This window comes from Belonocnema kinseyi, chromosome 4, assembly GCF_010883055.1.
Source record: "Belonocnema kinseyi isolate 2016_QV_RU_SX_M_011 chromosome 4, B_treatae_v1, whole genome shotgun sequence".
NCBI lineage: Eukaryota > Metazoa > Arthropoda > Insecta > Hymenoptera > Cynipidae > Belonocnema > Belonocnema kinseyi.
Window position 1 is genome coordinate 139,082,531 of NC_046660.1, and position 15,374 is coordinate 139,097,904.

At 33.9% G+C, this 15,374-nt stretch overlaps 1 protein-coding gene across 7 annotated transcripts in view; it reads right to left on the minus strand.

Moving 5' to 3' along the window:
• LOC117170592 (2-(3-amino-3-carboxypropyl)histidine synthase subunit 1) overlaps positions 1 to 15,374 on the minus strand; it is a 194,989-nt gene that overhangs the window by 55,047 nt on the left and 124,568 nt on the right. For all 7 annotated transcript variants that reach the window (XM_033357456.1, XM_033357455.1, XM_033357458.1 and 4 more), the window contains 2 exons: positions 5,859 to 6,166; positions 4,064 to 4,447 (listed from right to left, as the gene is read on the minus strand). In XM_033357456.1, coding sequence (XP_033213347.1) covers positions 4,064 to 4,447; positions 5,859 to 6,166 — 692 coding nt within the window. The remainder of the gene's footprint in view (positions 1 to 4,063; positions 4,448 to 5,858; positions 6,167 to 15,374) is intronic.

Here is a 15,374-nt window from a genome sequence, read left to right on the forward strand (position 1 = left end):
CCAACACACACCGACGCTAGTCACAGAATGAAATTTTCGGTATAAATTTCCACCTTCTTCACTAAAACCGGAAAGGCTTTAGTGCACGTCACATCATTCGTTGGCGCGAAATTAGTACGAATTTTTAAAAATACATTGCCGAAACTTCATGATTTCCAACCATTCGCAGTTTGCCGACGGAACATTAACAGCAGCGCAATCGTTCCGACTGCCTAACAGACGAATTCGTGACTCGACTTGCTCGGTTCGTTTACAACCGGACTCTGGACATCTTCTCCCTGGCTCAGGCGTGACCGGGACTCTCTTTCAAACAAGAGCCAAGGAAAAAAGAACAAAAACGGACAAGAACGGTGACTCTGCGATACCGGGCGACCTCTCAGAGTACGCAGCCTTATCCTTGCATGCGGGGCTCTAAAAGGACGGACGAACCCCTTTCCCTAGCTTCTCGTGGGAACAACAATAACAACAGCAAACATAGTTATAGTAAATGCGGTTCAAAACAAGAGAACGCGCAGGGCTTCCGACAATGGTTCGGCCAACAATGCCGACCACTCTAGAGCTGGGGGGAGCCAATGAAGATGAATTCAATGCGATGGATCGGCGGAATCTCGGGACCTTTAGGTGGACGAAGCGACTACATCACGACTTGCTAGAGTGCTACGATGCGAATTTGGCCCCTGAACGGGGTTACATGGCACGGTCGCATGCTCTGTGGTGCGAGAAATACCCGGAGTTATCGCACTCTTCGCTGCAACGTCTGCGAAACCATGCTGAACTACTCCGAAAAAGGGGCTACGTAAGCGGAACTCCTACTCTACTACAGCTAGAACAAGCCGGAAACAGAGAAAGAGAGGCGACACTAAGGCCAACCGCGGGCAGGCATCCGATAGAGGAAGAGCGATGCTTTATGACCCGGAGAAACATCAACACCAAGGTTTCTCTCAAGCCTAAAGATCTGGCTGAAATAGATGACGAGCTTTGTGTACATTTTTCCGAAGAATCCGACCTCTGGGCTATCAATTATTGTTTTTGTCGACCACCCGCCCAAACCAGAGGAGGTCGAAGTATTTTGGAGAAGAGTCTACAAAGTGCAGCACAGACTGGACGAAGATTCAGAAGATATAAATAGCTTCAAGGAGCTGCGTGATGGCATCATAACACCTTATCAAGAATGCCCACCCTTCATTACCGAGGAGGTGGAAAATATTCCTGCCGAAAATAGGCAACTTAGCTAATCCGAAGAATTACAGGCCAATCACTTGTCTGAACACACTGTATAAGATATTCACAGCTATCCTAAATGATAGGATTGTTCGGGCAATTGAACCTGTGTGGCAAGAAATGTATGAACAACGAGGCTCAAAGAAAGACGTAGCGGGATGTCGGGAGAACCTGCTCATCGATAGATGTGTCTGCAAAGATGCAGCATTCTACCAGCGTGACCTATCGATGGCCTGGATTGATTACCGGTAAGCTTTCGATTCAACCTCCCATAGACCAGATTTACTATCTTATCTCGAAAAAATCGTGTGACAACTAACAAGGTCAACTTTCAGATAGGTGTTTTTCAGGGCGACACAATGAGCCCACTCCTCTTTTACCTTTTTTCAGAAATTTTCAACTCTTTGTCTATTTTGTACTTGAAGTAACTCGATAATTAATTAAGTTTAGCAAAAATAATTGTTTAAATAAATCATTATTGTTCATAACTATCTTTATTTGCATTAATTCCAGATAGTTGCGGTTTTTTCTGAAATTTTTTACTTTTTGTTCACTCCGCAACATTCTACCAACTATATAAGGATCAATAATTATAGACAATAATAAATTGTTTAGGCGGTTCTGTTTTTTAGCTTGTATTCATAATTACTTTACTATAAAAGTGAAGTTTTCAAAACGTGGAAAATAAAAAAAAACTGCAACTATTTAGCATTAGTGCAGGAGAAGATAGTTTTTAACAATAATCATTTATTTAAACAATTATGTTTGTTAGGTTTTAATTATTATTGCCAAACTTTAAGTGAAGAGTGGACAAATAGTTAAATATTTGCAATGTCGAATTTTAATTTCTATGACTATTTTTAATTAATTACAGGAAAGAATACGTATTTCATTGAATGAAACTATCAGTATGACATTTAATTTACAGTTCAAAATGCTTCAATTAATTGATGGATAAATGATGGAAAAAATGTATGGCTAAGTAAAAGATGTTTCTCTTTAACTGGACGACAAATAATGTTCTAAACGACACAAAGAGCGAATCAGTTTCAAGCACAGCTTCTACACTGGAAGTCGCACAATCTCTCGGGAACGAGATATGTTGTTTTTTAAGAGGAAATTAGGCAATAAGTATTTTGCCTATTTGCAACAAAATTGGTTTCAAAGAAGTTATGCGTATTTTAAGTTTGAGCTTAGGGCCCCAAAGCACACAAATTTTTGTTTTTCAACCTATGTAAATTGTGAGACTTGAGATTCTTACATAGTTTCTTGTCTTCTTTCGTAATACGCAGGAAAAATTGAAGAACGGCTAAAATTAAGAAAATGAGGGCATTTTATCTTAAACAATTAAAACTCGATTTTTTCAAAAAACCGACCATTACATTTTTTTTTCATTTTTTTATTTGAATTTGTGCTTTGATTAAGAATTTATGTGTATATAAGTATATGTTTATCTATGTATATATGTTATATGCGGGCTAAATGAAACTTACATTTTTTAGGGAAAAGAATTCTTCAGGCATTGAAAAATGGTTTTTCTTGTATGAAGCTGATATGATATCTTTATTGAATGAACAGAAATTGTAAAAAAATATGAGGCAAAATTAAAAATATAGGATTTAAAAAATATATATTTGTTATTGGTTATCTTCAAATTTCAAAAACATCAAAAAAATATTTTGTCCGCAAAACCCACCTTTTTGTCCTTCTAAATATTTTTTCAATGTCTTAAGGCCCGGAAATTTTTTTCCACAGATATCGCAAAAAAATAAAAGATATTTTTAATAGATTTTTCATAGACCTGCAGAGTTTTATTTCAGAATTTTTCTTATTTATTATCGTGTCCGAGAAAAATTAGAAAATTCTATCGTATCAAAAAAATCTCCCGGTACAAAATTATTTAGCCCGCATAAAACTGATAATATACTTATCTTGATCCTTGATCTTTGAACTTGATCTCTATCGAAGTGGAAATTCAAAAATAATTATACATATTTATTGTATAGTATGTGTGGTCGAAAAGATGAATAATTTTTTAATCATGTTTAAATAGTGGTGTCACCTTCAAAATATAGTGAAACACGAATATGATTTGTCATCCATTTAACAGTTCGCGTAAAAATTATATGTATACATATTAAAAAGGCCTAAATGCAATAAAAATAAATAGAGTTCTTAAAAGCATTCGATGTTACATTTCAATGTTACCATACTAATTCTGGTAGCTGAATTGAGTCAAGCCATGCTTTAAAAATAGTTTTTTTAACCGGCCTGAATCTCATAACAATAAAAAAGTCGTTTGTTCACCATAATTTACGCTACGGTGTATCTGGCTATTCTTTCGTATGCATTTTAACATTTGTATTATTACTACAAATACCTGTATTCACTGATTTTTATTAATCTTTTTTTTTCACTTTCTTCAAATTATATGAACAAATTAATTCTGCTAATTAAAATTCAATCAAGCCATACTTTCATTTTTTTTTGTAATGAGCCTGAAAACATTTTATCGAAAAAACCGGCTCCATAAAAAAATGGAATAACATTTAAATGGCGTATGCAAAAAATCAGACAAAAATATTCAACCGTGCGGCTGAAAAATGGAATCCCCTTTCTTGTCTCTCATAACCCCCCTTTTACGGATATCCGAAGAATTTATTTTGTGTTCACGGCTTTAAAATTCTGTTAGTTGAAACGAGTAACTAGCGTTACTACAATTGATCTAGAGTACGAGGCTACGTTACATAATTATATAAATATACTATATTTGACTATTTTCCAAATATACATGTACTACTCTATTTTCACTTTGTTGTTCCTATGATTGAATTTTGTATACCTGTATAAAAGCTTCTATGTCCTTGAAGAGTTGTAATTTATTCGGAAATATTTCCGAAAGTAAAATAATTATATATGTTTTTCCCAATACGTTTAGTCTCTGTTGTAAATTGAAGAGGACATTAGTATTTCCTTGTCGACCAAGGGTACCGAGTAACAATCCAAAGTTTTTGGCTTCAACAGACTGACTTATCGACGCTTTTCTACCGTCAAGCATCAATTTATGATCGTAAAATTCTTCAGTTAATTTCTTCTCATATGGATCGTAACGAAAAGCTCTCAGTTTAGGATTTGCTATCATAACTGCTTCCAAATGAAATCGGCCATCTCCTATATATACTAAAACATCTGCACAATGAATATTTGGCGCTGTACAACCTAAAATCTGAAAAAAGTAATACTCAATACTATATGTGATTTTTAAAAACATCTTTTTAATAATCTTAATTTTCTAAAAACTATGAAAAAAGACCTAAATGCTAATGCAATTAATATTTTTAAATGCGCATTTTTCGTATTACAATTTAACCAGTAAAATCGTAAAAACCATTACAGTAAAATGCGACTGCTGTCTCTTTTTTCACCTACAATTAATCAAAAAAGATTTCCGTATAGTATCTAAAAATTTATCAAATAGTTTTTTTTTTAAATTAAATATAAAACGTTATGTGCTGATGGTGCGCAGAAATACCCAAAGTGGCGGGTAACTTGAAGAAGGTGCGCCCCACCGAAAAATCTAATAAATATCTAATTTATAAATCTTCTACGAAATATTTTTCTGTCATTCAAGATTGTTAAGATATCAAGTTACCCTATCACATTTTTACATAAATGTTGGTTCTATAGTTGTTTTTTTAAATTACTTTTTTTTTGCTTCTGTGCGCCAGTTGAACCTCCGCTGCCCTAAAGTTTTTTTTGTAAGGCATGCACAAAATGATCACATTTCGAAGCATGTATTGCACGCAGGAAGTGACCAATTCAAAAACCTTGGTAAAAAGAAGTTATAAAAAGACTTCTTCTAGTTGCTTTGCTGGCGCTATTTGAGAAAGATTACTTTTTTAGCTTCTGCGCGTGCGCAGTTGAAACTCGAAGTGATAATTCACAAATTTACCGAAAATTTCCAGAAATTTTTAGTAATTTTACCATAAATTTCCGAAATGTTTCTTCTTATTGTTTCTAAAATCAAAAGCTTCCTACATTTGTTACAAAAAATATCGTGTGCAACAGGTGCAAAAAGTAGACAAGTGCATCTCTTGTGAAGTTTACAGTACTTGCCATCGGCTTATCTTCGGGTAATTTACGGCTCGTCTTCGGCTCGCTATCGGCTTGCCTCAAACTCGCCTACAATTCCCCTTCGATTAACTTCTGGCTCGTACAGCAAAGGCATCTTCACAGTGGAAAACATTTATAAAATAGCACTTATAAAATCGTGCATGTTTTAATTAGTCTTGGTCTTATTTTAAAATTGATGTTTAAGACGCATGGCTTGAGGAATATTACAAAATGTAAATAGTTAATTTCAAGACAAGATGCCAAATGGACTGTTTGCTCACGGCGCTGGATGGTATTATAGTGGTAAAACCAGTGAACAAAACGTTTTGGTATCCGGTGAAAGCATTTTGCTTACCGATTTTTGGGTATTTGCTCATCGCCTTCGTTCACAGTGTGGAATCTGCTATTTTTTATGTCTGCAACCGTGGGCAAACAAGGGCTTTTCATGCATGTGTAAAGAAAAATGGTATTTTTCGTTACTTACTTTCAAAAAAAGATCATAAAAACTTTTCTTTCTTAATTACCTCTCCAGGACTTAACGGCTTGCTTTGAGGTATTGTTACCTCATAATTGTCTTTTCTCATTTCTGCTGCAATTCCTTGAAAACTCCCGGCAAATTGTATTGTACTTACAAGAGCAATCTTACTATTTACTGATAGCGTTGATTTCAAGCATCTAATACAGTGCGCGACGTCGATTTTAATATCAACAAAAATGTATAGTAATTTGATTCCTGTAGTCTGATCTATAGGAATTAGGCAAGAATGTCCATAGTGAATTAAAAAATCAATATCCAATGCTCTTGCAATAAAATCATCTATACAGCAGGCACCTGTCCAAAAAATATAATTAATTATACACAAAATAATATTATACAAATGCATCTAGATTTGTCTATCACATAGAGTTAAAAACCTGCATTCAGCAAAGAAGGATACAAGGAAATAGGCTGGCCCGAAATATGCAAACATTCTTTGTTTCCAATTTTCTTTTGATTTGTTGATGCCTATAGATTTCTATTCGGCATGATTACTAATTCCTTAGTTGCCGATGTACTAGAAAATCAATTAAAATGGCAAAGAAATGTCAACACAAAAAATTAACCCTAATAATCGTAATTTTTGTATATTTTTACAAAAATTGTCATAAGTTGTTCCTTTATAGGTCGGAAAAAATCTCTTATATTTTGTAGGCAAGAAACTTATGATAAAGGCTTAAAAAGTTTTTGTTCATGTTTCGTATCAGTAACTGAAACCGTTATCTCATTATCATCATTACAGTTTAGAAAAATACTTTCCTTAATGTCAAAAGTGGTTTTCCTTCAAATGAGCTTATCGTATCTGAAAAATGTGCGAAGTGAAGGCTATTTTTCAGGTTTACATCTGCAACGTTTGTTGGCACTTCATTATCACTATGGGAGATTCACACCTTTCCGATTTCAGAAAATCTATTTTTTTGTTGCATGTTTCTAATCTAAAGGGTCTTGGAAAGGCGCCTCTAAAAGAGGTTTGGTAGAATTATATCTGCTTCGAGAGTTATAGCTCGCCAAACTTGACAGCACACGGCCGGTCCACATACCCCTACGCACAAAGATTAGGTTTAAAACTCTAGAACACAATTGCATGGCTTTGGCGACTTTTAAAGATATACGATTTTGGTGATAATGCAGAAAAATGAAATGTACATTCATGAGAAACACCATTATAGAGGTTCCTAACGTTCCTGAATTCGAATCTGTATTCAGAATTATAAAATTGCAAGCGTAAAGAAATTTATATGGCTAAAAATAATGTTTAAATAATTATGTTTCCTACCATGTGAAAATTTAAATTTATGATATGAAAAGAATTCTCGGTATCTGAGATTCTACTTTTCGGTGTTAAAAAAAAACTTTTCCTCTTCACCAAAATTGTGTATTTAAAGGCGGACGTAAGCCATGCAACTGTGTGCTAGATTTTTAAACCAAACCTTTGTAATACGTCGCTTTAACGCTGCTGGAATGTGAATGGGTTTTGAGACAATTGTCTATGGACTCGAATTTTGCTAGCTTTTTTATCCACGCATGCGCAATGAATACGTTCACTTGCTTCTTCCAGCCTTGCAGACAACAGTGAGGTAAAATAAAAAAGGAGGTTCAAAATAACTTGTAAAAGGTAATTCTTAACGGATTTTAGATTTTTGTTTTTAAATTAATTCAGCAATACATTTTTCGTTTTGTTTGCTTATCTTCATGAAAAAAATTTCCTATGATCAGCATCGCTGGATTATGGATTTTTCGTTTGCAAACTGAATTTTTGCGATAAAGTTACTTGCTTTTATTAAAAAATAATACTTGATTATGAGAATTTATCATTCTATATTTTGTAATAATTTTCTAAAAAATTATATAAACAAATGCCCAGTGCGGACATTTAAAGGCAGAAAGAAATCGTTTTTTCTCTTAATTTTTCTCAAATTATGTTGCTAGTGATGTTTAATGATGTAAAATTATCCTGCGATATTTTTTGTTAATTTTGCAAATAAATGCCCAGTGTGGACATTTAAAGGCAGGAAGAAATCGTTTTTTCTCTTAACTCTCCTTACATCGTGTCGCCAGTGATGTGATTATAATAATTGTAATTTAACCGCATGCGTCAGTGTGTGTCAGTGTAGTCCGTCCCGACATAAGCGAGACTCAATAAAAACCCATTAATTTTTGTATGTCTTAAAATAATTACTTTGAAAATTGCTCAACAATTTCTATTGTGAGGATTGCAAATTTTTTACGACTTTGGTTACTAAGTTACTAAATTAGGTAACGAAATTAATTCTCTATATTTAACACGGCGTTGTATCTGAATTAAAAATATTTATTATTTTAATTTCCTTGATAAAAATCTCATTATTTAAACATTGACTGAGAAAACTGCTTCATTAATGGATTACGTATATTAAGTAACTTTTCAAACCCAAAAATGTATAAACGTTCGCTATTTTGACATCATTGAAACATGAAAATGCTGAACGTTTTAAATCATTTATTTACATTATTCTCAACCTTTATTTCACAAAATAAATGATTTTACTGATATAATCAAAATTAAGTTATTGCACAATAGATAAAGATTTCATTTTATCAGTAATGTATGAAAGTGGTTTTAGAAGGAGTAGATTTATAGAATTAAAGTAAAATGTACATACAATTGACAGGGGGATTAGATCAAGACCTGTTTTAACATTTAAATAACCCATAAATCCCAGATTCTTCTTCTTGAGAGTTATACGTCTCTAAGAATGTAAGAAACATATATAGAATTAGTGAATAAAAATCTGATAGAATCCATAAGAATTCAAGGTGAATTTCAAAGTCTATAAATTGAATTTTAAAATTTTTTAATCATTCAACCATTTAATTCAGTGATTTTCAAGGGGATTTAAAATAATTGAAAAAAATTCGAAAGTAGGTATACACCTGAATTTAATAATGATAAACTCTTGGATTCTTTGTTTTAATTTTATAAGAGAAAAGTCACTTAAGTCACCAAATTTGTGTCGGCCGGCACAGGTCGTTTCTCACAAGCGATAAGAATTGTCTTGGTTATTATATGAGGACCATTTTGACCGATATCTTCGGCGTGCAATATTCTGCGATATATAGAGAAGTGCGTCGCGTATATTACATAAGTAGGATATATTATAGAATTATGTTTGTGTGCGTACAGTAAGTTGACAATGTGTTTCTCGTGTGTCCTTCATCCATCCTTGCTTCCTTCACTATGAGTTGGAATTTTTTTTCGTGCAGGAAAAAAACTTTTACCATGTTTTTAAAATGTAAGGGATTCCAAGTAATTTTTAGATTTTGTACTTCGTGAAATATTTTTAGATTTTTATCTGCTGAGATTACTATAATCTTTCCGAAAATGGAGGTATCTGAATCTTTTGGACAAATCAGAGTAAAAGTCATCGGAGCAAAAACGATTTATAGGAATGTTGCGGATAAAAATAATTAAAAAAGAAACAAGAATGACAAGGATTGTATACTATAACATAACAATTTAATGGAATGATATATTAAAATATAATAAAATATCGTCCTATTATATCGCTATAGTATAATATACAATTTAATTCTCGTTATTTTTGTTTCTTTTTAACTCCTTGAATGATACATTAGATGGTAGACACGAATATATTCTATTGTATTACTATATCGTTATATTACTATATCGTTATATTACAATATACGATTCAATACTTGTTATTTTTATTTATTTCTTAGTTGCCTTTGTCCCCGAGAATATAATAACTACTACCGGCGATAAAATAATAGGCATCTGCCTTTGAAGGTTAATAACTCAGCCAAAAAAATGCTAGGGCAATAAAAAACATAGTCATATGAAAGTTAAAAGTGTTCTACGTAAATGAGCTTTGAAGACATTAATGTAAAAAAATGTTTCTGATAGAAGATGCAATGGGAAAAATTTGAAAAAATGCATGGGCATGAGGAAACTGTTGTGAACCACTTGCAGTTAAGAAATTTGAGAAATAATCAAAATTGTTGCTTAAAAATACAAAAATGTACAACTATGTTATCTTCAGTTCTAATAAAGATATTAAAGCGATTTAAACTGCAAACTGTAACGGATAGGTTTTTTGGTTGGAAAACAAGTGACAGAACTGCCGACCGCTGGTGCCTTTTTTCGACCCGTGGTTCTGAATCTTTGGGTGGTACTTGGCCACGGGTCGAAGAAAGAAAATGTCTAAAAATATCGCGATTTTCACAAAAAATAAGACTATCACATCCTTCCGGGCGATTGAAAATAATTACAGAGCCTATCCGTTGTAGTTTGCAGTTTGAATGACTTTATTATCTTTATTAGAACTGAAGATAATATAGTTTTACATTTTTGTACTTTAAAGCAACACCTTTATTATTTATTAAATTTCTCAACTGCAATTGGTTTACAACAATTTACCTCATACTCGTGAATTTTTTCAAATTTTTCCCATTGCCCCTTGTATAAGAAATAATGCTCGAAACTTGACTGTTTTTATATGCCCCCTAAAATCCTTACTTTTTTACATTTTTCAGTCTGCAAAGCGCAAAAAAATGTTTACATAAACGTCTTTAAGCTCATTTACGCAGAACACTTTTAGCTTTCATATGAATATTTTTTTATTATGCTAGAATTTTTTTTTTTTGACTAAGTTGTTAAGCTTCAAAGGCAGATGCTTATCATTTTCTCAACGATAGTAATGGTAAATTAGGGAACGGGGAGACACGTCCAAGCTTAAATGTCACGCATCAAATGTTTGTTCCCAGATAGTTCTTTAAGAGAATAAAGATCTCATACGAATATTAAATATTCACATCAGAGATTTAAATCAAGTTTCGGTCACACAGTCAAATTAGAGTTTTTAAAATTGAGTTAGGGACCGAATAAATGTCCCAGTGTCCCGAATAGCTTATTCCGATGCTTTTCGAATTGTTTCTTGCGTGTTTAACTATTTATTCTCTATTGAAAATAAACTATCTATCTATGTTTTGACTAAGAAAGCCTTCTTTACTTCAAAATTTCAAATATGAAAAATAATTACTGTATCTTAACTTTTCATGAAATTGCTTTTTGTTAAAAAAAAATTTACTAGCATTTTCAGTAAAACTTCATTTTGTACATTTATTTTTTTAGTAAACCTTTTTCTTTATTGTGAATATAGAAATCGTTCAAAGTGACGCTTCTTATGGCTTTTACATGTTCAGCTCAGAGCAATTAATATTTCATTGTGTATTATTTTTATATTACAAAGAAAGGCATTTTATAAAGAAGGACATATTATATCAAATACAAATGAGATTTAGCAATTGGAGTATTCGAGATACGGAACATTTAGAAGTGATTATATGCAGTAATAATATGTGAGTAATTCGAAAATAAATCGGAAACATTCTAAACGACTTAACTAGCGGGACAGTCGGAAATGATCAATAAGAAGTCGGATAGTGCGGGACAGCTCTATGTTCAGCAAAAAATCGGGAGCCAAGTTCACAAACAATTCCGAAAGGCTAGGTACCTCTTTGCGATCACTTTCCAAACTGTTCGTTCCGCTAGGGTTACACCAATCGCGAGTGAGGTTATAAAAATGGTTATAAAAAACACTGCATGTGAGCACCACTTCGTGATATTGTCCTGTGTTACTTATTTAAAATTTACAAGACACGTTTAAATTTAAGCATACAATTTTAACTTGATTGTGAGCTTTATTAATAAGTAAGTTTAACCTAGAAATTCTGCAAATAAAAAAGTACTGATTTTAAGAAGAACTTAACATCTTCTTCGTATATGAAAATGCTAAAAAAAAAAATAAATTGTGCATGCATAGTATTTACATGTAATGCTATTTTAATCTTTATCAAAGTTTGTGAATATCGACGATTCCACTGCAGAGGCCTTCACGTTCTTTTCGCTTGGTATACAGCTCCATAATACATTTATTATAGCAATTGGGAGCAGCACAACCTTAATAATACAGAAATTACCAAGAACGTCACGCAGGCATCTTGAGCACGTTCCACTGGAACGTTCCTGTCACGTTTAAGGAACATTAAAATGTTCAACCCTTTGAAACGCTCCGCTGAATACAATACAAACGGTGATTCCTGATGATCATTACAAAACACAAGTCTTTTTACACAAATTGTCTCTTTTCGCACTGATGCACATCCGCACGATCTCAACACTCGCAACTATCTCATTCCAGGCTCCTCGCGCCCACTACAATTCGCAGTCTTGATAATCCGCGAAAGCTTCTAACAATCGACCACACTCATCACGACTCGCCTGTCAGGTATGACATCAATAACACTATCGACACTTAAACTGTCACTAAAACCTGATGGTTCATTCTGAAGTACACTCGTGGAATAATCTTGTTTTTTTTTGCTGTTGTCCTTTCGATTCCACTCCAAGATGATAATCATCTTCTTCTTCGTCTTATGAATAATGAACATTCACGTTTTCAGACGGGGAATCATCGAAAGCTGGTTTCCAAAGTTTGAGCTGACTCGCATGGGCTGTGCTGGCCTAACATAGTCCAGACTAAAAGGCTCTTAATTCCAAAACTTCATGAATGGTCATTAGATAATACTTTGTCAACGACTAAAGGTCTCCTGTACTCCGGTTGAAGTTTTGTTGAATCTCCAGTGAAAACTGTTTTCACTCTCATAAAGACGATTTCTCCAATATCGCAGAGTACGTTCCTTCGGCGATGTTTATCGTAATATTCCTTACATTTGGATTGAGCCTCTTCAATATTGCCACGATCTCAAACGAGTAAGTTCTCTGACTCTTCCTTCATCGTGTCTAGATACGTATCCAAACAGCAGTTCAAAGGTACTTTTACCAGTCTACTTATTGAACGACTGGTTATGATAACGATCTATTCGTTTGAGTTGTTTCGGCCAATTGTTAGTTCCTCTCTCATACATTTTTCTCGCAAAATTCGGTGAATTCACCTGCCGCGAAGCATGTTCCTCGGTCCATGAAATGAAGGGCCCCAGATGATCAAGATGAACAATGTCAGAGGAGCGATTACCCAGTGGAATAAGGTGCAATTCTTCCGGTTCACGAACTATTATGGTTTTTTCAAGTAACATTTAAGACATGCGCCAATTTGTTGTCGCACACAGTTTTTCATATTCGGAAAGTAGTAGTGGTGGCTCAATTGCGATAAGGTGCGATCAAGGCGGCCACGACCTCCGAAATCGTGAAATCGACGGTTATTCTTCTTCGCATTGCTTTTGGAGTCACATTAGGAAGGTTGTTTTAATCTTTCTTGTAAAGAATACCTTCTCTTATCAAGTAGGTCTGCACTTATCCCTTTTCTCGCCTGACACGTTTTTCTTCTGGTTTCTTCAAAGTTCCTCTTATGTTTTTCATCTCTTCGTGTGCATATTGGTATAGGGTACTGATAGGGGACTGATAGTGTTTCGATATCTTGTTCCTCGGAATTCTCGACTGGCGCTCGACTTCAGGTGTCCACGTGAGGAAGTTTTGTTCCAGGTCAGTGTATAATATTAAAGTTGAATTCTCCTAAAAGACATCCGCATCTTACGATTTGTGGATTCTTTGTACGATGAGCATTCAAGAAGATTTGAGCCTAACAATCTGTCGAAAAGGTAAATTTGATATTATTCAGTAGAGCTCTAAAACGAGTTACTGCCCACACTATAGCCATCAACTTTAATTTACTAGAGTGGTAAAATCTCTCTATTACGCTCTTTTTCCTGCCCATGGCGTACACCAGGTGTATTTTCAAATTTTCCGCTTTTTGGAGAAACATCCCTGCTAATCCTTTTGAGCCTACGTCAGTGAGAAGCTGTTACCCTTGATCGATAAAGTAATAAGCGCAAGCTAATGAACTGTGCATTACCGTAAGCATACCGAATGATCCAAAGCATCTGTAACTTAGAAATATGTAGGTTATCTTACTAAAACAATATTACTTATTCCGCTGATATAATGAAGGGTAATCAAATTGTATACCATCTAAGACTATTAAATGATAACAACTAAAATTAAAAAGTAATGAAATAAATTACATAGTTATATACGTAATTCATTTATCGGCCTATAAATCTTAAAATTAAGATATTATCTATAAAATAGGAAGAGAAGAGTAAGAAAATTACACATGAATAATGACGAAATCAATATAGCTAAAAAAAGGGATAGAATTAAAATTATAAAGCATGTTGGAAACATAATAAATGAGAGCAAAACAAGTACGAGACTTTATCAGTTTTCTCGATTCGTACGAGCTTCGTCAAGTTTTCTGGATTCGTACGTGCCTCGTCGAGTTTTCTCGAATCGTACGTGCCTCGTCAAGTTTTCTTGATTTGTACGTGACATTTCAAATGGCTTATTTCTATATAAACCCCAGACTTACCTCTAATGGTCGTGTACATTTTGCATCCTTCGTGAAATAGTGCGGAGTATTAAGTATAAACTAAGTCCCTTACGCTTTTTGCCGTCGTACACGTTGACTTCGGATTATTTTGTGTAAATCGACTAAAAACACACGGTAGAATTCCGTCGCTATTCAACAACTTATCGGGGATATGATCGAAGCTACAACTCTTTTCTTGCCCTTTCGAGACTGAAAGGTAGCGTAAGTTTTTATATTTAACACTCCGTTTACAGACTTCTTTTTCCCACATGCCGTTGACAGGCAGGGTCCTTTAAGTCCTCTTCAGTTTTTGCACAGTTTCTGGCTTTTAAAAAATACAGTAAAATTCAGGCTTATTTTTTTAAGTATCTACAATACGATCCAATTGTTGACGGTGTCCAACGTTAAAAAATTTTTTTATATCAAAATTGAAACTTATGAAAAAAATAGAAAAAAATCGATGATTGTTAAAAAATGTATAATTTTGTAACAAATAATTTTTTTTTAGTCGTTCCAGGGTTTGAAAGCTTAGACTATGACTTTCAAAAAAAATATAGGCGCACTGGCGGCGGCTTCAAAAAGTTGAATTATTTGAAGACCTGAAAAATGAGAATATTTTACAGTGAATCAGTAAGACAATTCCATAGAAAAAGTAGGATCCTGAATGTTAATTCATATTTATTGTAAAAAATACACTAAAATTACATGAAAACTTTTTGTTGTTCCTATAAATACCCAAAAATACCAAATAAAGCAAAACAAATAATGTTCACTAACTGGTGAAACCTCTAACGCAGTTTACAGACAGGGTCTTTTATGTCACTATACGCACTTTCACTGCGCACCGCTCAAAGGTTTACTGACGAACTGCAACGCCACTCACAGGACCTGATCCTATTGCTACCTAGATTTTTTTTGAGGGGAGAACCGAATTTTCCTATTTATCCAAAGGCGAGACATTCCAGTTTTTTGAAAAATCGTTTGTGCTTTAAAATCCCGGTTAATCGCGGTACAATTTCAGCCACAACCACGTCTCACAACCGTGAGATAGGTGGTTACAGTCTATAAAGGAATCAATACGACGATCCAGCAAAAGCCTCGTGCACCCTAAGAAC